Source organism: Corvus brachyrhynchos, unplaced genomic scaffold (genome assembly GCF_000691975.1).
Source record: "Corvus brachyrhynchos isolate BGI_N302 unplaced genomic scaffold, ASM69197v1 scaffold12, whole genome shotgun sequence".
In the NCBI taxonomy this organism is placed as follows: Eukaryota; Metazoa; Chordata; class Aves; order Passeriformes; family Corvidae; genus Corvus; species Corvus brachyrhynchos.
Window position 1 is genome coordinate 1,310,449 of NW_008237885.1, and position 27,823 is coordinate 1,338,271.

A 27,823-nucleotide genomic window follows, 5' to 3' on the forward strand; every position below is an offset into this window, starting at 1 on the left:
TGTGGGGTATTATGACATCCAGTGGTCACTCAGGTACATCACTGCTTCTTCCCAAGGTCCCTCTCCCCAAATTAAGGCCACAAGAAGGTGCAGGGGTGAACAAATCTTCCTTTGTGCTGGAGAAAGGTGAGTGCACAGTCAGCTTCCAACGATAATGCCGTACTGCAAGCAAGCAAACAGCTCATTCCAAAATCTGTTTGTGCACAAGCATATTTAGCCAGCAAAGCAATAACTTGCTAAGGCAAACAGCTACCCATGAATCATACCTCAGGAGACAGAGATGGCACCTGAGAGCACCAACAAAAGCAGACTGGTGTGCCCTGTAAATACACAGACTCTGAAAGGTATCTCTCTTTTTTTCTCTCTGTCCAGCTCCAGCAGAAGTGGACAGAAAAAATTAGCAGGGTACTAAGAGGGCTTAGGAGCATCTGTAAGCAGGACCCAATAAAGCTGCTTGCTGGAGCAACTGGCATGACCAGTCTCTTTGATTTCCACGGCTAATTCTGGGGAAGGCATTGGTGCTTAATTGAGCATAAATGCAAGAAGAGCAATCAAGAAGCAAACTTAGGAGCAATGATATCAGGATATATTTAGTTTTCCCCAAGGAGAGACAGTGACATAACCAGAATTATTACTCACTGTTTTGCAGAAGAACTGTTCTTTCAGAGCCTGAGAGGTGGTGGTTGCTTTCTCAAGTGCTGAACTCACTCCACTCCCACTCATGTCAGCAGATTGGCTCACAGATGATTTAAGTCTTTTAACCCAAATTACCTTTTTCTCCCCTCATGAGTGTTCTTGCCAGGGAGTCTTCCTGAACAGCACAGCAAGAACTAGTTTGCTCAGGTTCACAACATATTGGGAAAACTTGAAGTAGGAGCAACAAGGCCACTGCTCCCCATCAAACACTGCAGTAAGGACCTGCCTGCTGAGGAGACGTGAATTTCTCAGCTCCTGGGGGATGATGGGGACTTCAAAAGCCTCTTTCTGGGACTGAAATAATAATTATATAGTGATCAGTCTTAGCATAAGGTCTTTGTATATGTTTTGTGAGAAGACAGATACTGAAGAACAATGTAATTTTACAAAGAACTGGAAAAATATCAAAAGATAAAGCTTTCATTTAAACTCAAGTCCTTACTTTTGGCACAAAGCTACTATTCCTCTATGCTAGCAGGACAGTGCTATGAAGTTACCACTTCCATATGATCATATACCACATGTCTATATGGCACACCACTGAGCCCAAACTCTTGCTTTTTTTTAATCTCACTGCTGTCTATGTGATCAATGCTCCATTTCCAGGCTGTGCCAACTCTCATCACATGGCTTGAAATCCTCATGTTCTCTGAGTTCAGAGTATACTCGACAAGAAAATCTGCCTTACATCCACACATCAAAAGCAATGACATGGAGCAATGGCAAAACTTAGGTGGAAAGGTTGGGTGGCTGTTGGGAATGTAACCCAAAGCTGGAGCTAGCACACCTTGCACACAGCCCTGGAGGGTAACATGTGATGCCCAGGCATCTCCATTTCCAGTGGAGGAAGGGTTGGGCTGCTGTAAAGATATCCAGAGGCTGATCCAGTAAGAGGAAATATGAGACACCTCTCTCCTCTTATGGTTTGGTTAGCCCATGCATTTTAAGCAGGGCCACCTAAAGCAGCAGAGCCACCTTTTTGGATGACAGATAGGATGGAAAGTCAGGTAGTTATGACTTTCCCGAGAAGAAGGGAGGGGAAGCTGGGCTCTCTCCATTTTAATAATGCCAGTGGCCAGGAGGTGACCTGTCCCCTTGGGTGTTCTGGGGAGGAGGACAGTCTCTACACATCTTTTTGAAGCTGGACACTGCTCAACCTGAAAGCCTAAAGCAGCTTCCTCCTCTGGTAGAGGTGGCTGCTGGGGCATGCATTTGGCATCAGATCCCCATTGAACTGGAGATGGTCCTGGCAGGAGGGACTGCTGGACCATGCTTAGACCTTATCTAAGCACTGGCTCCCTTCGGTATCTGTTCTTTTTGTTCGGGTTTTTCTTCTGCCTGGTGCACCTCCCTGACTTCTGAGTGGCTCGGACATCTTTGCCTCAGAAGCAGCCACCTGTGACAAGCCAGGAGACAAGGAGAATAGCCAGGGGGGGAGGTGGGAAGAAGCTTCTGCTGTCTAATTTTAATCTGCAATTGCTAGGCTGTCAGACTCTATCCCAGTTTAGGCAGCCACCTTTAATAAGAGGAGGTGAGGAAATGCCTCTTAAACTGTCTCTCATGTGTGTCTGGCTGTGACCCTTTTTGGCCCATTGCACTGCAAAGTCAGATGTTAAGGGTGATTTATGCTAAGATCTCGGATATTGCACGGAGAAAGCCTGGAATCAATGGCTGGATGGCTACCACAGAAAGCCGAGGGCTTGAGAAGCCATCCCTGTTCTGGTGTGAAGTTCCTCCTTCCTTCTGTCAGTGTAAATACTCAGCTTCTGTTTCAGCACAGCGACAACAAAGTACGCATTTAAACTCTGTGAGTGTGGCCAGGAGACGAGCCTTTGCACAATTAGGCACGGCTCAGAGACAGTTTAAGTGCTTTAGTGCCACTTTTCCATTAGTAGCTGCTTCCCAGCTGAGACATGGCTATCTGTTAATTTGGATACAGCAATTACAGGATGAGAGCTCTGCTAGGCCAGACTCCAGCCTCCATGTGTAATGTAGATACAGCTATAGCTGTGTTTCTGGCATTTGTGGTGAAAAAAAAATTGCGATTGGAAACACCAGGTTAAATTTTATGCACTTTATTTCCATCAAGGCTCTCTTGGTATCATTTGCCCAGGTGAGACCTCCTGTATTCCTCCAGACTGGAGGAGACCTACAATTGAGCTCAAATTAAAAGCTGGTGATGGGTCACTTTTGGTTGGCTCACTTTAGAAATAATAATTTTTAAAAAAATCTCTGTCAGGTGAAGTGCTAGAAGAATTTGGGAGAAAAAGTTGTGGTACAAAGAATACACCATGATACTTAAAAGTCCACCTCAGTCACATTAAATGAGGGAATGTTTTGGTGTTCCGTCCCTCAGCATCAAGCTGGATGCACATCAACAGGGTGCAGGCACAAGCCTGACTTCCACAAGGGGGAATGGGAATTTGGAAGGCCCACAATGCCATTTGGTTGGGCAAAAATCTGTGGGTGAGACCCCAAAAGCACAGCAGGACCCAGAAGCAGTATGTTGCTGGGATAAGCAGGGAATCAGGGAGCAGGGAGCAGGGACCTGCAGTCACCTCACCACAGGCAACCGCATCCGCTCCCCAAGCCCATGTGTGCCCTTTGAAGATACCTCATAAGCTAGTTTTCTTCTGGCATATTATCTTCCTCTGTGATGACATGCCTGTTTATCAAAAGCACAGACTATTTTCTAAATCCTTTCTAGCTCACTGCAAACAGCTTCACCTGATGTCTCAGCCCTTCACCCACTGGCTGCATGTGATTTTTCCCTTTCCAGCTTCTGCTCAGCCCCCTCCTGCCCAGGATATAAGGGCTTGTTGTCATTTTTGCATTTAAGCAAGCTTTTGCTAAGAAGAGGTATCTGAGGCATGTATATACTGTTCTTTAATCCTTTACTTCCCACACATCCCTCTTTTCTTAAACCAAGCTGTTAATAAGAATACAGATTACTGCAGCCAGAATTTATAGTCAGAATTTGCAGTAGCGAAATATAAATTTTAAAAAGTGGCAGCAGCATGATCAAACCACAGCTCTGCTCATAAACATTTCTACAGTGTATATTTTCCACAGTTTGCCTACCACAGCTTATAGCCATAGATATAGTTTTAAATGAGTAGGCCTGTTTTTAAGGATTTCCTGCCTGACAACCATCAGAGACAACATTTCATATCTCAGTGTCATTAAGTCTGCAGTAACTGTGAGGTCCCAATGTGATTATCATATGTAAAGGGAAAAAAAAGAAAAAAATAGGCAAATTGCCCTGGGAGTCCTACTGAAAATGGAGAATGCAATTCTCCACATCCTACAGATTCACTATAGGGAGGAATTGAGCAACTGGGTGTCCCCCTGAAATGGCAAGCATGAGATGAAAACACAGAAAAAGTGCCTTTCCTTCTTTGTCAATAAGGAAATTTTAATCCAGGTTTGAAAGATGAGGTCTGGTTGCCCTTGACTGCTTGTGGGGGAGGCCACAGCCCCCCAGTGTCTTGCTGGGGTCATAGGGTGGGATGCCAGTGAGCGCAGAGCTGCCTGACAAGAAGACAGGCACGTACAGAAATGGGAACAGCCTTGTGCTGACACACAGGTGTCAGCACTGAGTACTGCAGACAGTGTCAGGCCAGGTCAGGTTTAGGACATGGAGCTGGTAGCAGGGCAAGCTGATTGGTGCTTGATTGCTTTACAAACCCCCAGTCAGCTCTTTGCCCCTTCAGCTCCTTTTCAGATGTCTTTTATTCCCCTTTCCCTCATCCTTTTCCTGCTCAGACTCATGATGGCACAAGTCCCACCAACAGTGGTCAGACTGGTGCCCAGGGCACTCCCAGGATGCTCCCAAGGTTCTGTGGATCTCCAATCACCCTGTTGGGAGGGTTCAGGGTCAGTCGCAGAGGCTCAGGGCTTGGTCAGAGGAAAAGCACTCCATCATCACTGCATGTCTCTCAGAAGGGGCCATTACCTCCCTCATGCTCCTCTTGGTGTGCAAGGCAGCGGCACAGCAGGAAACCTGTCACTGCAGGTAGTGCCAGCCTCAGGGCATGGAGGGGGTTTCTGCACAGCACCATGGTGGCTCTGCACACTCAGCCATCCTCTTGTGCCGAAATCTCACCCGGGATCACTTCAGCTCAACCTTTTCTCCTCACCCCAACAGTGAGTGGGAGACACAGACTGCTGTGTACTGTGCCTGACAGCTACTGCACAGCTGGGCCAGGTGGGACCATACTGCAGTTTCCTTTTATTTTAATGTAAAATAGCACAGAAAGTATCTTTCAACAATACTTTACCAGAGCTACATTTCCAAAGGTACCTTTCGGAGTCAGTAGCTTACGTATGTGTTACCAAGTACCCACCTACCCGTCTCGCCTTTGACCAAACCTCGCACTGGCTGCTGGTTTTGAGGCGCTCTTGCATCCCTCCACTGCTTAGCCCAGGGGTCATGTCCCTGCCTTCTCTTGTATGAAGCTGTACCAAAGGTTTGTAGGCATTTTTCTTTGTAAATTTGTTATGGTTTGTACCCAGCATAAAAACTGGCAATTAGGCGTGTTTTAAAGGTTGAGTTTAGCCTAAGTAAATTAGTCTCAGCTGAGTGCGGTACCACTTCTTCAAAAAGCAGTAACCCATCACCAAAAAGACTTCTCCATTAGTAGCACTTATGCTGCTTGTGCATATTTACTATAAAATTGCCCATGAGTAAAATGGCCATTACATCTCTCAATTAAATTGACATACACAGGTTATGCAGATCTCACATCAGCTTTGTGCCTTCATTCACTGCTTGCTACAAACCTCCATAACACAGAGCCTCTCCTGATGGTTTTCCCTGCAAGGGAATGACAGGGAAGGATATCCCAACACCCCCTAATTTCTACACCATGTGGTATTCAGCAAATTAGCCCCTGTTCAGACTGGGAAATGAATCACGGCCAATCCAAGTGACAGCAAATGAAAGTAAGAACCTATTAGTCATGTTTCTTGGAGAGGATGAGTTTCACATTGCCGCAGTCTCACACTTCATAGCAAAAAAAGCAGGAGGCGTCACAGCACACTTTTTATTTAAGATCCATTTCAGTCAGTGCATGACGAGACAAAGCAAGTTACATTCTTGAGTTCACTGCCAGGGGTGCAGATCACAGTATTTAGACAGTCTGTGACACTAAACATCGACAGCCTGCCAATGGTGCTGCCACACCTCCAGCCTCTCCAGACATGGGGTGGGGTGATGGATCTCAGCAGGGAGGTCCTGGGTCTCAGACAGGGTGCAGTCCACAGAGTGAGTCCCTGGGGAGCAGAGGAGCAAATGGAGAACACGCCTGATGCTCTCAGCTATGCCAAGGGACTGCGACCACAGACACTTTTAAACTTATCTGCTTTATCACCTGGTCTAAGGAAATCTGAATGCTTCAAATGCAGCAGCCCCACTATGATGTAGTCAAACTAATTTTTCTGCTGGTCAGATACCTGGCAGCTGAAGGAAGCTTTGCACTCTCTTCTCACCAAACTCTTTCATGGGGTTGTGATCCAGACTCCTCGATCACTGCTGCTCTTTGTACCTGTTGCTAAGCTGTAGCTGCAGAAACTCCAGGGAAGAGCAGAAATCTTTGCCCTCAATTGCTGTCCTCTTCAGAACAGGCACCTGCTTGGTGTAATGAACGTATATTTGGGGTTTTTATCACAAATTATTGACTGCTTCCATAAAGCTGTTCAAGGTCTTGGGCAAACACCTCTGGTGTCTCCCAGCCTCCTGCTGCCAGAGTGGGCAAACCTATGAGATATTTTCTAATGGAGAATTCAGCTGGCTACATCTACACAAGTGGTCCAAACTAAGGTGTTCTTGATTTGTTAATGTGCTCCCAGCACAGGTTTGACCTGGCTTTCCCTCAGACACTGCCTGGGGATAGTTTAGGGGCTCGCACATTACAGGGAAGGCTCCTAACAAGTTGTGCAGGCAAACATAGTCTGGTTTGGGAGGAGGGAACAGTGTCTGGTCATGCAGCCATGAGTTGGGTAATCCTGCCTCCCACAGGACTGAAGTGCAAGCCATGGAACAGGCACTACAGGCATTATTAATGCCCACCCATCCTCCTCTTCTGTGACCATCTCATGTCCTGCTGTAATGAAGCTTCCTGGGAGCTGAGCTGCAACCCTCCTTTACAAAACTACACACACCATTACCTCTGTCCAATGGTTTTGGCAATTTCTGCCTACACTATAAATTCAGATGTCTGCCAAGACTTTGCAGGATCATTTCAATGTTCTCCCACAAAACAGCTGCTGTGGACCCAGGAACCAAATCATCACCATGATGACATTTCACTATAGCATGCTGGAGTCTGTAACACCATGTATGTGAGGCACTTTGAACATCTGGCCACAGGGAAGATCTATGAGCTATGAAGACTAGATAACTACTGTGCAAATGAAAACTGTAGTAGCCCATTTCTGTATCTCGGACGTTATAAAATACCACTTGGACACAATGCTTTCATCAGAGGAACTCGACATCAAGCTCTCAGCCCTGAGTTTGAAACTCTTGATATTCATTGCTTGCTTGGCAGATGGCATGAATTTGATTGCTGATTTACAGGAAAGAGCTTAAAACCAGTGTGGTATACCAAGACAGCTGGAGAACAGAACACATGGTCTCATTTCCAGTTGTACTGAAAGAAAGAATTAAATACTCTGTTTTATTATAGCAGTTCTGATAAGGGCTCTGTTATGCTAAATAACAGCTTCTGTGTTAACTCAAGCATAGGTTTTGGAGGTCCTAAACTTTACGTGGCTTCTACTTCTAACAAAACAGAAACTGGAGTGAGTAATGTAGACTTTTTAAAAAACCCCCAAACCACATTTTACTTTACCATCCTGTCCTCATCCCCACCACCTTTTCTAATTACCACAAACTCCTCCAAATCCCTCAGCCTTCTCCCCACATAGTCTTCCTCCCAAGGACCCAGTCAGCAGAATCATGAGATGATGGACCTCTCCAAGCAGGAGATATGGTGCCTTTGCACTGGACCTGCCTGGCCAAGACCTTTCTCAGTACCAATGACAGACTTGTTTCTTCCTTTATCTAGTGAGTGGCTTAAGCTCAGCCAGCAGTGGATTACAGAGCTGTGGTCTCAAGTGTGTTTTTTGTGCCTCAACAGGAACCCAAAGATGGGGATTGCAACAGATGGCTCCACACAGTAAATCCTCACCTAAAGTAGAGTGTGCAAACACAAGACAAAATGATTCAGACCTTAATATGTGGTAGGGAAGGGGGAATCAAGCCTCTTCATATTCAAGATGATCCTCATGGAAAAAAAGGTGATGTTTTCATCCCTGTTTTAGAGGTCTGTCTCATGTTACACTGATCCACCTGCAGGCCTAGTGCTTAAGACACCGAAACAATGCTGAAGTGTGAGAGCTGCATACCAAACACTGACCTTGAAACAGCAGCTTGAGTGAAAGAAAACGTCTCTGGGTGCTAGATAATTTAACTTTAAAGCAAACCAAGATTAAATGTGAGATCTATGTGGCAAAAAGAACATGAGGTCAAACCCAAAAAAACCCTCCACAGGGAGATGAATTGAAGAAGGGCAATCCAAACAAAGCCGGAGACCTCAGCCAAATACTCTCCCTTGGAAACACAGGTACCCAACTTCTTCTTTGTTGAGATGTGCATATAAGAGGCTATCTCCTCCTTCACAGTCTCTCATCTCAGCTGAAATTGGAGTGGAGGAGGCTGCTTACCTGCTATTCATCCTTCTCCTCCACCTTCAGCTCAACTCTGCCCTCAGCTGAACAGCTGCCAGGCTCTCAGGAAGAAAGATCAGTAGGCTCAAACCTCCTTGGACCAGAAGCATCTACAGGCTACATTTATATATTTTAGTCTCACTTCCACCTCCATCATGCATGCACAGAGAGGTGCAGGGCATCCACGCCCACTTGCGCAAGATGGGCACAAGAGCACAGGGCATGAAGCACCCTGGTTTGGCAGAGATGCCCCATTGGTGCTGGATGCCAAGGCAGAGGGAAGGTAGAGGCTCTGAGCACTGTCCACTCATGAAATAGCATTTCAGACTAGCTGTTTCAGGGCTCAATGTTATGAGTCCCACTGAAGCCCTCTGTGCTCCCCACCAACCCCTAACTCAGCACTCTAAGTACCACTTCAGGAATTTAGTGTCAACTTTTAGGCATCTCCTTGTGAATATCACCAAACCTGTTGTGTCAGTAGCTGGAAACATTCTGTATTTGACCAATACCACCTCAGCCTTTCCACAAGGTCTATTCCTGTATGTTTAGGTTACAAAAGTCTGCAGGGGCACCAGTGACTCATCTCTCAGTCACACAACCTCATCCATTAAAAATCCTACAACTGAAATAATTATTTTAATCTCCTTTAAAAATGAGATTTATTAAGGGGGGAAAAAAAGTAAAAGACACTCAGCTGTGGCATCTTTCTAAAGAAAGCTTGTTAAGTTTATTTCAGCTGAAGGCTTTACCTTGTTCCACTTGTCTCAGACAATCCATCAGGGACAGGACTTGTTGCCCCTGGGAGGGTTGTATCCACCTCAGAAGCAGGAGGAGGGAAAACAAGGATTGTTTCTCTTAAGCCTCGTGTCAATAAGAAGGCTGGAGGTCTTAGGGAAGCCGAGTAGTGAGCCTCTTCCCCTGGGTGTGGCTGCTCACAGCTGGCAGCAGCTGCAATGGGAGGGCTCTGCCCAGGTTTGCAGCAGAGCTCCTGGCCCTCCCCCTGCTCTTCCCCTCCTCAAAAGCAAGATGCCCTTCCTCAGCCCTTCACAGAATAGGCCAGTGACCACAGCCGACCTCTTCTCCAGCTGGCAACAGGGCTCAAACACAACAAGAGGAGCTGAAAGGCAGTAGTCTTGTCCAACATGCCTTTGTGGGTAGCCTCTGCCTTGAGCTACACCTTGGCCTGTGCCTGGGCACCATGTAGGAGGGTGCTGGGTGGCACAGGCATGGCAGGCATGATGCCAGCAAGGACATGCTATGGGCTGAACCACAGCTGTGGTCTGTGCAGTGCAGCAGCAGAGGTACAGTGCTTAGTGGATAAAGCATGTGCTGCTCATTATACAGGTTCTGCCACAACCTTAAGACAAAAAAACTCCCACCAACCCAAACCTTAGAGTTTGTCTGCAAGAGAACGTGGTTTTATTTTCCCATAACCTTGTGACAGTGCCCATGATGACACCCTGGTATCTTTTTCTGTGCCAGGTTAGTTTGCCTCTGGCAGGAGGTATTGTGGCCATGAGCCACCCAAACTGTGTAATTTTGCCTGAAGAATGACAACCCACCTGAAATCCCCCATCACATGCAATGTCCCACCTCCTCCCAGCCCACTCCGTGGCAAAGGGGCTGTTAATGGCCCTTCTGTCTACACAATGGCAAAACTTTAGCATTACCCAAACAGAAAAGATAAACTCTGGGAGTTTGCCAAAGACTTAATTAATAAGCTAAACTTCTTTCCCTCCTCACTGAGATCTCAATGTTGTCAGAAGGGCATCAAGGATTTCTCTTTGTTTATTGGAATTAATTTACTTCTTCCCCCAAATGACAACTGCAGTTTGGTTAAAGCAGTCAGTCTCGCACTAATTTATTTGTTCTGTGAGTACCTTTCAGTACTCACAGAAGTTATCAAATTAAAAATTGTCAGTTTCTGTAATGGTCTGACCTTTTCAATCTGACAAAGTTCAAAGTCTGGCTCAACAGGTCCGAAAGGATGGCTGCCAAGAGCAGCTGCCCACACTGGAGCATCAGTGTAAATGTTCCAGCAGGCAAATAGTCACTGGGAGAGCTTGGGAAAATATCTTGCTGGGTGAGCAAGAAGAAAAGGTGTCATGTGTAGAATGAATTAAAAAGGATATAGCATTTTTGTGATATATCCCAGGGAAAAGACAGAGCTCAGGTATCTATCTAATTAAACTCAGACACCGAAAGGTAATATATCTCCATACTCTGTACTCAAACAAGGGGAATAACCAAAAATCCAAGTTTGCTTGAACAGAAGCTATTAACCCCCTATTGCCTACTTTTTCTTTTTATTAAATGTCTTTTTTCACCAGTTATCTTTAGCAAACTTACTCTTCATCAACACTGAGAGCCATTGTGACGCAGCCCATACAAATGTACCCTTGGAGACTGGTAGGGCTTGTGCTTGCTGTGACCCCGGTGCAAGATGCTGCCTGAAAAGATAGCCACAGTCTTCCCTCTCCCCCTGCTCCCTGGTGTCAGGCACTTGAGCATCCACAGAGGGAGTGGGGGTCAGCTTGAACCCCTTCTCCAGGTCTTCCAAAGTTTGCCATCTACACAATGGACACATGGCTGCTGGCTGCAGTGTGTGGGAGGCTGTGGGTCAGAGTAGGCAGGGTGGAGCAAAGCTGGCATCTTCCCTGCTAGAGGGGTATATATAAATACACCCCAATGACCTGATCCTGTTTCATCTGACATATGTGAGCAACTCTACACAGTGCCTCCAGTGCCAAGGGGGCAGAATTAGTGCTGAGTGTTAGCCAGACACAGATGTGGTAAATTAATGCAGGGAAGGATGGAGACTAGCTAAAGGAGTGTGTTAGGATGTACACCTTGGCTGTTTGCTGTCATTAGCTCTAGCATGGATTTGCTGAAAAGGTCTGGGATTTTGTTTCGCTGTTTGTTTGCAGTTTTTGAAAGCACCATATGGAATTCCTGTGACTTCCAGAAGCACGTAACTTCTGATGTAAACTTACCAACACATCGTGGTGTATAATTTACTAATGGTCTTCCCACTAATGATGCAGATTTAAAGCAACAGCTGACAAATCCTTCTCCAGAGGAACTGTTACAGCTCTCACAAGCTGGCAGGGCACAGAGACCAAATCTGAGGGAGGAACTAATCCAAAGGTTCCCTATTCCCATATAGCTGTAGCAATGATGGGGAAGTAGCCATGCACATGGTTCTTTGGGATTTACCTCACATCTTTGATGAGCAGGGAGAAAGAGATGGTGTCTCTCTTGTCTTTTCAAAGTCCTTTATAAATTTCTCAGGGACTAAAGATTTTCTTCTGGCCTCCTGGCATGACAGTTACCAGAGAGTTTAAACAGTAATTGCTCCATGGGATGCTCTCTGCATCAACAGAGAGCAGCTTTGGTCCCTCGGATTTTATTTTTTTAATCAGAGATTCAGTCATTTTACTAATATCTAGGAGGCAAAGTTGAAAGCTACATGACCATGCACCCCAATTACATATTTCTTACAGCAGTGGGGGTCTTAACAGTTTTAAATATTTGAGCACAGATTTTGGAAATTTTAACAATGTTTGCCAGAAAAGGGAGGGCACTGAGAAGAGAGAATGAGCAGACAGCTTACTGGTTAATTACAGCCTAGAAAATACCGCTCCTTGTCCTTGAGATTACTCTGCTTTGATTACTGTACTTCAAGACTGCATCACTAGCTCTACAGACCTCTCAGAAAACATTTTTCCAGTGGAGTTAGGAAGGCAATAATTGATGTCACCTACCTGGCTTTTTTCCTCCATGTGGTTTAAAGTACTGAGTACAGTTAGCTTTTGTATACTGCAAATGCTTTCTTTGTGAACACTGATTTTGCCTGCTGCCTGTGCCTGTGACCTGGTGTAATGTAAGGCCCTCTTGGCTTCCCTCCTCCCTGCCTGGTGTCACTGGAACTTCCTCCCAAAAGCACCTCCAGACCGCTTCTGTTCCCTCTGCTGGGCTTGTTTCTCTTTGATGAACTGCAAAGTCAAAGCAGAGAGTGGGTGGCTTGCAGGGAGGGTCTGCGGTAATTACAAGTATGTGAATGATACATGGCCCAAAGAAGTTTTTAGTGAGCAGGCAAGAACATGGAAAAATGTCCCTGGGGTGCAATTTTCTTTGCAATAATGAAGCTGCGTGGGGGCAGATGATGTCGGATGTGGTCTAGGTTTGGGAGGCTTTGCTTTAACTAGGATTTATTTTAATTCTGAGTTTTCAGTGATACTTTGGGGTATACTTCAAAAAACCTCCAAGGTACTCCCTTGATGGATGGTGCACAGGCATGTATGATTTTTCTTTTCCATGCTGTATTCCTCACTCATTTCCTCATGGAGACCTCCCCCATAGAGGGGCAAGAAGATACCCTGGGTTTCGGGCAGGTTCTCTTCCAAAGTCAGATGTACTGTTGCAGACCTTAAATCATCTGCCAGCTTGAAGTTCCTTACCTGGAGGTTTATCTGATAAGAGCCAAAGTTCTGCACTAGATGCATGAAGCAACCAGAGCTCAAAATTCCCACAGGGAGAAGGATCCCCCTCGACTCTCCAACCCAACTCTAGAGTCACCGATGGGCAGGGAGCTTTTAAGAGAGAAATGCCTGCTTTAGTAGAGAGTATATCGATATTCACCACATCCTTACAGCCTTGGCATGAGAATGCATCTCCTCATACTGCTGTATTTTTTATAGGTTAGGCCAAACACCGGGGTATTGAAGTAAGGCTACAAGACAGTTTCAGAAGCAGCTCATAAATAAGAAGTTAAGTTTTATATTTTAAGAAGAAACATTAAAGTTCCTGTCCTTGAGCTTTACAGGAAAAAACTGAAGAATATACACTCCACAGTGCTGCCAAATTCTATTAACCTGACTCTTCCCCAGCTCACCTCTGTTGTAAACCAACTTGACCTTGTGACTGTCCTGCCAGCAGAGGGGAACCAGGTGGCTGGTGCCTCTGCAATGGAGAGGGTAAAGAAAGAGGGATGATTTTACCCAGGAAGTCTAACTCTCTCTGAAACAGCTCCTTCCTTCAGCCTTCTCCTGCTCGCTTTTGTTTCCTGCCACTCTCCAGTAACTGACTGCAAGGAGAAGGGCATCCACCTCTCTTTCTTCTGCTATTTTTCTCCTCCTAATTTTTCAGTTTATGAAACCAGCTTTTGCTCAGGATGAAGGCTGGCTTGCTTCCAACGAATGAGGAACTGGAGTTATTAACTTCATAATGGCTTTGGTATCCTTGAGCACCAACCCAATGGGTCAGCTGCATGCTCCTAAGGAAAACACACCTCAGACACAGACCTGGCTGTATCAAGATGTCACAGTTGATCCCATTTTTTATGGCTTCTAGAGCGGGTACCTTCTCACTTATGTATCCTACTGCAGACACCAGAGAACTAACCAAGCCTGAATTCTTGCATGCTATTGAAATATAAGCATTAAGTCATAATTATACCTTTCTAGCACCTGTCAGGATGGTTTGATTTTTGAACTTCCAAACCAAAACACAATTAATGAGATTTTTGCAGAAGTAAAAATGACTCCCCCTTTATTGACAATCTCTGCATGTAGCTCAGCCTTGCTTCCTACTGTGTGTAAATAATAATGTGGCTATCACTGCATTTTTACTATAATTTCTAAATGCAGTTGGAGCAAATAAAATGAGAAAAGGAAGTTTACAGCACTTCACATTTTTTACATAAGGTTTCATGCTGTGTTATACACAGTGTTCATCACATTCTCCATAACTTATTTGCTGTGAGATATCTGAAATTCTTTGTCTTATCTGATCTATGATTTAAGATTCTGACCTTTTCAGCTTTCTGTAATCTCACTGCCAGCTCATTCAATATGCCTCTGTTTATAGCCTTACAGCAGGGAGACCAAGAGAAGATGGGAATTGCTTATTCACTGGAAAGACAGAAATTTCCATTTGCTAAAAATTTGTGTGTGAAAGAGGGAAGCAGAGATATAATTTCAAAAGTTTTTAAAGAATCTGAGAATACAGATGAGAAAGGGGATTACACACCCTTTCAAACAGGACTTTGTGCTAAAAGAACGAACCCAAAAGCAATACCTTTCTGTTAATGGCAACCTGTGTGAAAAGCAATTTCAACACTAATAAAACCTGATTTTTCAGCTCCGTGGCGGGAGCGGCAGAATGGCAGCACATATCTTAGCACTTTCATCAGAATGGTTGGGAAGGCAAATGAAGCCTTTATATCTGCTAGTGGAATGTTATATCAGCTTGCCTCAAGTTCTGCTCCCCCGCTGCCTAGGCAGGTTGCAGAATGAGCTCTAGGGATGCTAATTTGTGCTGGAGAATAGCTGCTAAATTATTCAGGGTACTAAAGACAAGGCCTGAGTGTGGATTGCAGAAGACCCTGATGACATAGAGTGATGGCAATAAAATGACAAATGAAATTCAGAGTAGATAAATTTAAAGTGAGACACCTGGGGGAAACCCCAGTTTTGAATTTTCATACACTGTGCTGAGTTCTGAATTGACTACTGCTACTTGGAAATGAGATCTTGCCATTGGAATATAAAATTTTATGGACGTGTCAGATTTGTGCTCAGAACTACTCAGAAAAATCCAAGACTGAATTCTAGGAAATATTATGAAAATAAAAGTAAACAACACATAAAACACCACTCATATTCATTTCCTATGAATCCTTAGTGAGTTCGTGTGTTGAGTACTGTGGGCAGCGGTGGTCACCCCATCTCCAAAGAAAGATGGAGCAGAATGAGAAATGCTGCAGGCAAGCTCAAGCAGGATAATCAAAGACATGGACACTTACTAAACAGTCCTACACTCTTGCGCCTGCTATGGACAGAGTGGAGAGAGATAGAAAATATAGAGAATCACAAAATCAGGAGTTGCATGAAGATGAGCAGGGACTTGTTGTCCAGTATCTCTCCAAATTTAACAACTAGGTGTGCTTCAATGAACCTAGGTGTCCAACTTGAAGCAATCAAAAAGTGGTAGTTTCTTGTTGTGTTCACTTTAACTTCATAGTAAACTAAAAGGTTAATATTTAAATCCAAGGAGCAACTGAGCAAATTCAAAGAAGGCAAGAAGTCCATGAAAAGCCCTTTAAATTCCAGGATGATAAATTTGGTCAAGAATTCCTTGACCTTAAAATGATTGGCAGCTAGTAGACAAATTGTCATACATAAAAATACATACATATATATATATATACACATTTAGACAGACATGCTTTCCTGCACAAATATATACATACAGTTACAAGAAGACACTCAGACCTCTATCAGAGACAGGATATGGTTCTACTTGGCCCTAGGTGAACTCCTCCAAAACCTGTTTTTAATGTAGATCTTTACTGTTTTGGTCATGGGATGATGTTGGCAGAGGGAGATTTCTCAGTTACAGAAGTCACTGTAACCTTCAGTTCATCCAGTGATCATGATAACATAGCAGATAAATTAGACCCTACAGATACAATTAATCTGCTTTAGATTTCTTTAGTTTACCTTCCTTTGTAGAACACAGAAATAAAAAGACACATTAGTATGTCTAAGTTTAAGTAGGTGTTTCAGGAAATGAATCAGCCTCTACTAGTGCCTACATTTCCCAAGTCTGGGACAATTATAAGTCAACAAGAGAGTGTATTTTGCCCAGGAGTACCAGAAATACATATTTCCTACATATTAATTCCTTCAGATACTTATTTTGTGATTTATTTAAATAGATTTATATGTAGTATAAACAATGTTGACTGATAAATCCTGCTTGGAGTTTATAAATAAAGATGCATCTTTAAAACAAAATCTGGCAAAGACAAGCCTGTCTCAGACCTAGGAGAAGTTTAAATTCAGCTCACATTCTGCTGAGCTAGCTGCCCAGTTGATCCAAACAGAAGATGAAGCATCCTATGATTGTTTATCTAAACCTAACGGCAGTTAATTTGTTTGCCACTTAATTCTCATAAGCACAAAGCTGAGTAAACTCATGGTTGTGCCATTTAGATGGCCAATGATGAATCCACAACCCAAAGTCGTGGTCACCATACGACTCACTACTGGGGTAGTAGGGTGGCCGTAGCTCCCGCATAACCCATCAGTTCGTGTCTTCTTTGCATGGACAGTAGGATGCTTGGAGCAGGCAGGGTATCTTCCAGCTCCGGGATAGCCACAGAAACGAAGTGCTTGTGTAAGCACATCAGAAGTCAAAGAAGTCCTTACATTAAAAAAACCCTCAAAACAAGGGCAGTTGTAAAGCTGGGCTCTCTCTGTCTGCAAATCCAAAGCATGTGGGCCTAGCATGTAGGGATCAATCCAAACTCTGCGTAAGTGGCCAGCATAAGTGGCAGATTTTGACAGACATCAGGTGTTTGCACACATGGGCATGCAGACACACACACACACATACACACACACACCAACCCCACTGCTCCCTGGAACCATACCTGGGCTGTGCAGCATTAAAGTCTTCCAAAACATTCATGCTGTCTTGGCAGTGTTTATTTTGCTGAAGTTCAACAGGTGAAGGCCAGGTGTAAGGTTCTGCACCCGGATTGGGGCAATCCCAAGCACAAATACAGGCTGGGCAGAGAATGGATGGGAGCAAGCCCTGAGGAGAAGGACTTGGGGCTGCTGATGAATGAGAAGCTCAACACAAGCCAGCAATGTGCCCACAAAGCTGGGCTGCATCCATATCCTGGGCTGCATCAATGCAGTGTGGCCAGCAGACCCAAGGATGTGATTCTGCCTCTCTAGTCCACTCTAATGAGACCCCACCTGGAGTGCTGCATCCACTTCTGGGGTCCTCAGCATAAGAAGGATGTGAACCTGCTGGAGCGGGTCCAGAGGAAGGCATAGCTAAGCAGATTTTTTAGAAGATCTTCACATCCATGTTTGCCCTTTGCAGTGAGCGTCTCTTTGGGTCTCTGATGCTCTCAAGCCTCTCCCATTTATTTCCTATTTCTTTGCTACCTCTCTCATTAAAGTGACTTTGATTATCACCTTTCTACAGAGGGTCCCCAGATCTGCTCTCAGTCCTCAAACCTCCCCCTCTAATCTCTGTTGCATCTTCAAATATTTCTAGACCTATCCACTTGGAAGCCTTAATTCCATTTCAAGCAAAGTCTTTTCAAAAGTGAAATCCTGCCCCCTCATTCTCTGGCACAGTTGAGGTTCTACCTTCTCAAAAGTATATTTGGGAATTGTTTACCCCTATTTATGAACAGAGGGGAAAGACACATTTCCGGGATCAGACTCTTCTTACACCATCATAAATGTCCAAAGCAAGCCAGATGCTCGTGCCCTGAAAGTGCATTTGCCTCCATCACCCCTAAGGAGGTCCCCAGGGGTTGCCTGAGGACATTGGCTGCCAGCTGACCTCTACTTATGTGAAAGGAGTCTCTTTCAATGTGTGCCACAGTGAAACAGTGAGCTGCTTACCCAGTGCACAAAACCCTGCAGTAGCTTCCTCTTCTGAGAAGGGCAGCCCTTATGTCTTCTCACTGCTACAGTTTACATCACTCTGGGCTTTTACAGGATGCTGAGATTTAGGGGTCATTGGCTTACCTCCATATTATCTAATCTCACTTGCTCATATTCTGAATTTTATTCAGAATGTGAGGGGCATACTCACAAATTTCTTAGGAAATGTTGAAAGGTGTCACACTTTGGATAGCGTCTAGAGGTAAAACAGAAATAAATGTGAATGAAACCTTAAAAATCCCAGCCTTTCTCCAGTCATGTATAATACAGTCCAGCAATAGAGTCTCACTCTTGCTTTTAACTGTGACATAAACTGCACATAACAGTACAATATTCTGATGTACTTCTTGAAATGTAACCATGTATGTGGGAAAAAATTATCCATCTCCTGGTGGCAAAATCAATTTCTCCTTTGGCTATGTAATAGTATTTTTCAGCAATAGACATTTATTTCACTTATCATATTGCTGTCCCTGCTTTATAACTGCTTTCAGGAAAGTGCAGGACCCAGAAATGCAGTAACATTTATTTTCCTCCTCCATCTCTCACACTGCCCTGCAGCACACATAATTTTATGCTCAGAACTGGTGAAGATGACAGACTTTGAGTTTGCAGATCACTTGTCTCAAGTGATGCCCCCACATGTTACAAACAATGCAAGAGCAGTTTGGGTTCCTAACCATAACTCTCAAGGAGAGACACTGTTGTTTGGAGATCTGCAAGTATCTGAGGCATCTGCACAGGGTTTATGTATATGACAAAGCATCTCTTCTGAGATCTGTATCCTTCTGGAACAGCAGCTGAAGGTCCAATGCGCAACTTCAGGGCACCATAAGCAGCACTGGATTATTCTGTTTAGCAGCCTGTATTGCTCCCCAGTAGTATGAACTCACCATGCCATCTTGTCTTCCCTGTCAGGATCCAGCCTTTGGGCCCACTCAGCCAGCAGCTTCTGGGAGTTTGGTTTCAAACAATAGTGTGAGTTTATGGAGGCTGACATCTGTCTCCCAGGAACTAAACTAGCTTCCCATCAGGAACCAAGCAAGCAGTGAGATACTCCCACCACAATTTAGAGAAATCTGGAGATTACAAAGTCATCCAACCCTTTTGTTTCCTCGAAATGGTACGAGTAGCATGAAAATGGACACTTGCAGTGGGCATTTCATTGGTGGCACTGAAAGGGGCTGCAAAACATTATCTAACACAATCCTGTTGCAAGGCATATGTATAATTGTATGGGTTTTTTTCCTAATTATTAATTCACAGCCTTTCCCTCATCCCCAGTGTGGGTCACCTGGCCATAAAAGGAGACCAGGTTGGTCAGACAGGACCTGCCTTTCACAAACCCACGCTGGCTGGGCCTCATGCCTTGGTTGTCCTGTACATGCTGTATAAAAGCACTGGAGGTGATCTGCTCCTTGACCTTCCTTGGCACCAAGGCCAGGCCGACAAGCCTGTGGATCCTTCTTCCAGCCCTCCTTATAGATGGATGTCACAGTTGTCAACCTCCAGTCAACTGGGACCTCCCTGGTTAGTCAGGCTGCAGATAAATGATGGAAAGTGGCTCAGTGAGTCCTTCTGCCAGCTCCCTCAGTACACTCGGGTGGATCCCATCCAGCCCCATAGACTTTTGTGTGTCTGAGAGGTGTAGCAGGTTGCTGACCATTTCCACTTGGATTATAGGGCCTACCTTCTGTTCCTGGTCCCTGTCTCTCAGCTCAGGGGGCTGGGTATCCTAACAACTGGTCTTATTACTAAAGATGGAGGTGAAGAAGGCATAAGTATCTCAGCCTTTTCCTCATCCTTTGTCACTGTTTCCCCCCACATCCAATAAAGGATGGAGATTCTCCTTAGCCCTCCTTTTGTTGATGATGTATTTAGAGAAACATTTTTATCGTATTTTACGACAGTAGCCAGATTAGGTTCTAGCTGGGCCCTCACCCTTCTAATTTTCTCCCTGTGTAACCTCACAAAATCCTTGTCGTCCTCCTGAGTTCACCTGCCTTTTTTTCCAAAGGTCTCTACTTTACCCTGAATTCCAGTCAAAGCTCTCTGTTCAGACAGGTTGGGGTTCTTCCCTGCTGGGTCATCTTTCAGTACATGGGGACATCTGCTCCTGTGCCTTTAGGACTTCCTTCTTGAAGAATGTCCAGCCTTCCTGGACTCCTCTGCCTTTCAGGACTGTTTCCCAAGGGACTTTGTCAACCAGGGTCCTAAACAGACCAAAATTTGCCCTCCTGACCCAAGGCAACAGTTCTGTTGACTCACACCTTACTTCTTCAAGAACTGAAAACTCTATAATTTCATGATCGTTGTGCCCAAGACAGCCTCCGACCATCACATCTCCCACCACTTCTTCTCTGTTCACAAACAACTGGTCCAGTGAGGCCCTGGTTGGGCTGCTCACCAGCTATGTCAGGAAGCTCTCTTCCACACACTCCAGGAACCTGCTTCCTCTCCACTGGATTGTATTTCCAGCAGACATCTGGTAAGTTCAAGTCCCCCATAAGGGCCAGGGCTAACAGTTGTGAGTCTTCCCCCAGATGCTTATGGAATATTTTATCTGCCTCTTCAACCTGGTTGGCTGGTTTGTAACAGACTCCCACCAAGATATTGGCCTTGTTGGCCTTTCCCATGATTCTTACTCATAAACACTTGACCTTTTCATCACTGTCGACAAACTCTGGAGAGTCAGAACTGTCCCTACCATACAGGGCTACCCCACAGCTTTCATATAGGTAGACTTCAAGAGCAAACCAGCAGTACGAGGCTGACAGTGCAGCAACAGTCTTCAAGTTCTCATTATTCCCCACAGGAGCTCAGGAGATTATCCTGACAGTTTGGGCTGGCCCTCAGTGCTGCAGGAGCAGAAATGAAGTCCAATTCAAATCAAAAGATTTGGTATTGGGCCCTAACATAATTAAACAGTAAGTTATAGCAACATGATTTTCCTCCATGTACATTTTGTTAAAAAAACACAGTAGATTTTTACTACGACTTGGAACATTTTTAGTCATTTTTATGGCTATGTAGATAAAATGGAATCTTTAGTGTTTCAAAAACACAATCAATGTTTATTTGTTCTCGTAAGTAATTCATGGACCCAACAATATTCAACAAAACTTCATTTTTAACAGATCTCTTAATGAGCATCATTTTACAGAAAACCACCAACAAATAAATATATGAAAACAATTGCTTTTGACATCACAATGGTTAAACACATTAAATAATTCATTAAATTGTGCTTTACATCAATGAAAATCCCTAGGTCTACAAACCATCTTTTAAATAGGAATGAAAGTATATATGATTACTCACAATACAATCTCTTAGTAGCAGAGTTCACAAACATTATTGCACATAAACAGAAGGAAAATTCCTAAAGAATAAAGTAATTTACAGCCTATTAATTTATTCTTTCATCTTAAATATGGCAACTGATAGGAATTCTTTATTTTTTTTTTCTCTTCCAACATTTATTTGAAATCACAGAGCTAGTGATATGGCCAAGAAGAAAGCCAAGGACATTGCAGGCTATGGAACCCATTTCCCTCCATGAAATGTAGACAAAGAAAGTATTACAGGACCCAAACTGAACGAAGTGTTACAGTGGAAACTGGGTACTTTTTCTGAGTGTGCTTTTGTTACATGTAGGGAGGATACAGCCATCGACTCCAGCAGAATGACATAATTGTGATTGTTCATCCCACACATAGTTGTCCTCACCAGTCTGGAAACAAGATAATCCTTATCCCAGACCAAAAAAAAAGAATAATTCCATATGTATCAGGGGAACAGCAACAGAGGGAAGAAAAAGTGAGATACGTTTTAAAACAGCAGCACTCATAACTGATACAAGAGTGCAGGTGGGAAACAAGATCCCACTAGGGCAGAAGGAAGCATGTGCTAACGAGAAAACCAACTTTAAAAGCCTCCTGATTTAGTCATGGATGTCAAATCTGAAACATATCCAGACCCAAAGGTGATGTGACCTGCCATTTGGTTGAATGGGTATGATACAGTTATGAAGTGTGGCTCTGGATCTGACTTCCATGACTTTTTTATTCTGTATTTCTGTTTTTAGTGAATAGCAAATAACTGCTGCATGTTGGGTAGAATCCCTAGCAAGGCTATGACAGCCTCCCTACTAATACAATAGCAGTGGAAAATACCCAACATCAGAAACAGCGGATTTTTTCTTTCCTGATGGTGAAAAAGTTTTTTACTGTCAGCACTGATGAGTGGGGAAGAGAAGACAAATTTTCATTCCTTAATAAGGCCATAAGGCCATAAGGTGAGTGCTTGAACTAGACATCAAATTATCAGGAACAAGTTCTAATGACACAGCATGTTTCTCTGTCCACTCCAAGCCTACAGTGAATTATATAACTGGAAAAGGCAGTGCTGGGAATGTGATGGGAGAGATTAGCAAGTACATCGCCATTACAAAAGACAGATTTTTTTCAGCACCACAGTAGCAGAAGCCAAACTGCCTTGTTTAAGCAACAAAATAATGCCAGGAAGATGGACAGAAATCTTATAGCATTGTTGCTCATGAAGCTTTACAAAGAAACATGCTGCTCCCTGATCTTATATGGGCCAGTGTAATTATGGTGAAGTTTATGCTGTCAGAGCAATAAAAACCTGGAATAACAGAGATGTGAAGCAGGACCTTTATTTTGCTTTTGCATTACATTATTTCAGGCACAGTGCCCAAGAGGAGGAAAGCTGCAGGCCTGTGTCTTAGAAATCAGCCTGAAGGTGTTTCCAAACTGCTTTATTTGTCATGTGGAAGGAAACTCTGCTAAGAAAAACAGAATTGTTGGTGCAGTGAGTTTGCTGGATCTGCTGCTGGAGCTAGGGAAGGAGGTGCCAGGTCCTTCAGTCGCAGGGCTCTGGGCAAGGTCTTAACTGCTGACTGCCCACCCGTCCCAGAAAAACCCCCGAACAACAAAAGCAACAAACCCACTCCTGCACAACCAGGGCTACTTGGCTCCAGAGGAAAAAAGAAAATCCAACAAACAACTTCAATTTTAACTAAATCCCAAGTGTTAAGGCAAATGCCGTTAACATAGATGCCGCAGCACATTAACAGCTCTTCAGGACCCTAATCTTGACTCCTGGGAAATAACTGATGAAAAAGGTTAGGCATCACATTAAGATGTTGCCAAACTATTAAAGCTAATGTAAGCCACCTATAAACTGCTTCGATTTTCCTCATTAGGCTTTGTTTTGTATCAGGCAGAAGGAACAGTCTGGAGAACAGTTGGTATGCTTAGACAGCTGAAACTGATACTTACAGTCACTGGTGAGGCTCCAGGGAAGTATTTCTGAGCACTGTCTCCTTTCCCTTGAAAAGAAAACACTGCATTTTCTAAATGAAAAATGAGGCCCCAGTTGCTGTGGGCAGCATAGAGAGGTGGCCCGCTGGGCAATGAGTAAGGTATGTGAGGAAGGGGCAACTATTTTTTTGCACTTAGGAGGAAGAGGAAGGGATGCACTACAAAACAAGAGTTGGCATTTATTTTACTTCCTTGCTTACCTTGCTCCTTAATGTGAGTGTGGCCTTGCATCTTTCTTCCCACATGGCTGGCTTCTCCCCTGCCCTTCAGGGTCTCCCCAGCACTCCGAGCTCCCTGTGCTCATGGAAACAAGAAGAGCACCTGCAAATCCTGGAGACAGAGCATCAGGTGCCAAAAGCATCCTTCCCCTCTCATGCTGTGTGGTCTCCAGCAAGATGTGGCAATGGGCACAGGAATGGGGAGATGCAAGAGTTTCCATCATTCCTGTGTCACCGACCAGAAAGCTCCTTCCCTCCACAGGGCCAGGGCCAGCCCAGCCTAAAGCCCTGGTGCCAGCAGGTAAGATGTCAGGTCACTGTGAATAACATGCACCATGCTAAAGGTGCAGTTGTGCCAGTGAGCCTTCGCTCTTCATGACCTCACTGTCCTGCAGCCAGGACACCCAGAGCGAGCTTCAGTCCTTGACTGTAAAGATTTCAATTTATGTCTCGGAAGGTTGGTGTCCATACGTGAGCGAGGTGTCTGAGCGCCTCTTCCAGGTGATGGGGATCCAAGCAGCATCGTCCAGTAGCCTAGAGAGCTTCTCACTCTCCTCTAAGGCAGACATCCCATGCTCAGACAGGAGAACAACAATCTGCAGCCCTGCCTTTTCCCTTCTGAATGTGGAGGTGGGAGAAGATGTACATGATCCATGAGTGGAAGAGGTATTAGGGACCAAAACCCACCACTACTCATCCCAGAGTAACATATTGACAATCAGACATAAAGCAGCATATTGTTAATGAACTACATTGATAATGAGGCATCATCCTGGTAGCCCTCTTCACTTCTTAATGCTATTATGATATTTCATGTTCAGTGTGTTATTGTATGCATTACCTCTCAGCAGGATCGTTAGATTGTATTTTTTATATTCTGCATAGATAAGTAGCAATAGCATTTTCAGAAGAAAAGAAGATACAGCATGCACCAAAAAAAAAATCCAACTCGGAAATGAAGGGACAAACTTTCAAATTGAGCCTCTTTTTTCTGTAACACATTATTTTTTCAACCAACTGGATAGAAACCTTGAATTTTGAAAACAAGCGAGAAATGTGCATCCACATCAGGTACTCCAGTACTTCTAATTAGCAAATCTGTAAGGTAAAAGCCATTCATGCATGCAATAATATACTTTCAGCATCTTGATTTAGCAGCCATGTTGAGGCACTTAGAGAAATTTCCTCCTAATGCTTTACATTTATGCCAGAAGAAGAAGGAAAAAAAACTCTCTCAGAAGATCTATGGTGCATAGGACCCTCTTTTTAAAATTTCACTATTACGAATGGAACAACATAAAATCTTGGAATAAACAGATGCAGTTTAGCCACAAGAATGTAACATGTGGAGGAAGAACCCATTGAACCTTTTTCTAGACAAGGAAGAAAAACAGATACAGATCTCTCATCATGAAAACAATAAATTTACAAAGAATCTTCATATAGAGTAATAAATATCAAGACTTTCCACATATCCATCACGTATCCTATAAAAATGAAAGCTGATTTTTTTTCTAGCCACTACTGTAGTTAGAGAGAAAACCAATTTAAATTGTATGCACTCAGCATCAATGTATTTTAACAGACAATATCATATACCTGCCTACCTTCACAGACAATGTATCTCCAGGCTTTTACAGCAAATCTGGAAAATGTCACACCAATATTTAAGCTTTTCCTTCTCTATTTCCTCTTCCCTGGAGTTTGCTTGACCCCTTTTGTGAATGTGAAGGCAGATTTCATTGCCCCCAGCCAGATAATCTCTGCGATGTGTGCTCAGCTGCTCCACAGACCTCATTTCTCAAAGCTCGCCTTTGCCACACGCACTCAGAAAGATGGCTCCTACCTGGCTGGCTTAGTACTCTCAGCATCTGCAGGAAAATAAGCCAACCTCTCCACCATCTCACCTAATCAATCTCTGACTGCTGACCTTTGGAACAGTGCCCCAATCCAACACTTCCTATGTATTTTTTCATCAAATTCTTCCCTTAATCAAAACACAGCATGTAGAAGTTTGAAGGGCAATGTGTGCACCTTCTCCATTTCATTCACTAGAAAGTTATGCACTACAGTTTCAATGAACAGTACGAAATAAACCAGCTCTCATGTCACAAAAGAACCAAGCCAGGTATTTTTCCCCAATTTATCATTCATGTCTGCACAAGTTTTAGTAGCTCACATTGTACAGGGTACATCTCTTAATGCAATCTCTCTCTCTCTCTCTCTCTTCAACCCATCCTCATAGATAAGGCCTTTGAAGGAAGTCTTTTCCGACAGGAATCTTATTCTACTGCCATTTAATAACACTAATCAATACCTATTGAGAAAAAAATACATTCTCACTGGCAGAAACCAAGAAAAACTGAGATAAGGAGGGGGAGTTGTCAGACGTGGTCTCATTTACCAAAGCAGTAGGTCTCCCTTGGCTAATTCCCAGGTAGCCACGTTGCACAAACAATCTGATCCTCTCACTGGTTAGGCAAGATGGAGGAGCATCACCACCTTGCAACCTGACTATTATAATCTTCAGTAACAGCTACTTCTGCTGCCTCTTCCCTTGGCCACTGGTGAGCTCTCTGCTCCCGCAGCAGTCGCCGCTCCTCTCGCCTCTTTAGCCGGTTCTTCTGATGCTCCTCTTGCTTGGAGTACTGGAAGCGCTGCAGGAACAGGTCCTTTGCGTATTCGTACAGCTGCATGTCCAAGAAATTCAGCTCCTCTATCCGCTGCCGCACATCCTTGCCAATGTCCACATTGGAGGCCCGCGTGACGTTGAATTGGGTGAATGGTGAAATGAATTTCAGGTTGAATGTCCTCTCAAAGAGATACTGTGTTTTCCTCTGAAATTCCGTCAGGCCGAAGAAGGCCATGTTTTTCAGATTGTTCTTGGCGCTTTGGAGAAGAATCATATTTCTCTCACTCTCATTCATAAAAGTCAGGTTGTAGCACCCCACCAGGCTGAGGTCTGCCAGCATGCGCACCTGGCGGTTGCTGGCCAAGTTGTAGCTACAATCCATGAATTCCTGTAAACTGACTCCAGACCAGTCATCTCCTTCATAACAGGTAGGCAGCTCGTCTGGTGTCGGGCTTCTTCCATCACACATATGAAGGGATGTTTTCCACGTCGCACCCCTCTGCACATGCTTCCATTCACTCAAGTACCGTGACACTGGATCCCTCAGCATGGTGATGTAATAGAAATTCCTGAAACATAGAATTAAACACAGTTTTAAGACTTCAGTAGATTTCCCTATTTATTCTCCAATAAAAACATTACCCGCCACTGGCACCACACCCTTCACTTTTTCCAGTGCAATGTAGGTGCTACAGGTGACTCTTTCTGAGACAGTAAAATCTTCATAAATACCATGAATAAAACACAAGGTAAATTGGGGGGGGAGAGAGAGAGATGAAAGGAAATAAGCAGTTATCAGAGAAATGGAATTACTTTGACCTATCAACTGTTCAGTGATAGTTACTTTATATAGAAACCAGTTAACTGAAGTGTTCTCCCCTCCATGTTGAAATACTAACCGCCAGCAATATTAGAAAAAGTGTGAAAAGTGATTGAAATAATCTTGCCACTTCTCTTCTGGACTGAGACGTGCACATCTCACAAGATGCACAGGATGATAATCCCTACAGCGCTTGGTCACAATCCAAGAAAAGCATGAACAATTTCATATGGATGGTGCAAGTGCTAAAAATAACACCATGTGGAAGACTGGCATGAGCCACCTACTTAAGAAAAACCCTGTTATTAAGTGGGTTGGAGTGAAGATAATAAGAGACCAAAAATCCATTCATATGACTTAATTTTAGACAAGTGCTTGATTGAAATTAGTTATAATCGTGCAGTACAAAAGCATTTGTTGGTATAAAGATTATCATTATTCAACCTCACCTGTCAAGAATACAAAAGAGACACCAAGATATATTGATTTGAAATAGAGAAAGTAACTACAGAACTCACACTGTCAGTTCATCTTTCTGCTATTAAATTCAGTTTGTATGTCTTATTTATGGCAATCTGAAAGGGACTGCAATTAAATATGCATCAAGGAGGCTTTCACAGATTGAGGGTTTTTTACTAAGAGATGTTTTACTCAGTAATAACTCACCTGAATTATAAGGTGATAGCATAAACACAAAGCAAAACTGAAATACTTATGGTTTCTCTCAGCTAGAATAACCAGAGGATTCATGACTAAAATTAACGCATAGTCTGGTACAAAAATAGGTTCGTGAGTTTGCATGACTCATCTTACTGCAAACTACACATTAATAAATCATGAGCCCTAAGATTTCTTAAGAAAAGTCTGGTCTCAGTATTATGGTATCTGCAATGGTAGGGAGGAGAGGA

General features: G+C 43.9%; 1 protein-coding gene across 3 annotated transcripts in view; it reads right to left on the reverse strand.

The window, feature by feature from the left end:
• Positions 1–20,946: 20,946 nt before the first annotated feature.
• Positions 20,947–27,823, reverse strand: part of HS6ST3 (heparan sulfate 6-O-sulfotransferase 3) — a 291,644-nt gene continuing 284,767 nt past the window's right edge. For 2 of the 3 annotated variants that reach the window (XM_017732630.1, XM_017732629.1), the window contains one exon: positions 20,947–26,664. In XM_017732630.1, the coding sequence (XP_017588119.1) occupies positions 25,959–26,664 (706 nt within the window). In that variant the 3' untranslated portion in view covers positions 20,947–25,958. The remainder of the gene's footprint in view (positions 26,665–27,823) is intronic. The other variant, XR_001861456.1, reaches the window with a different exon arrangement.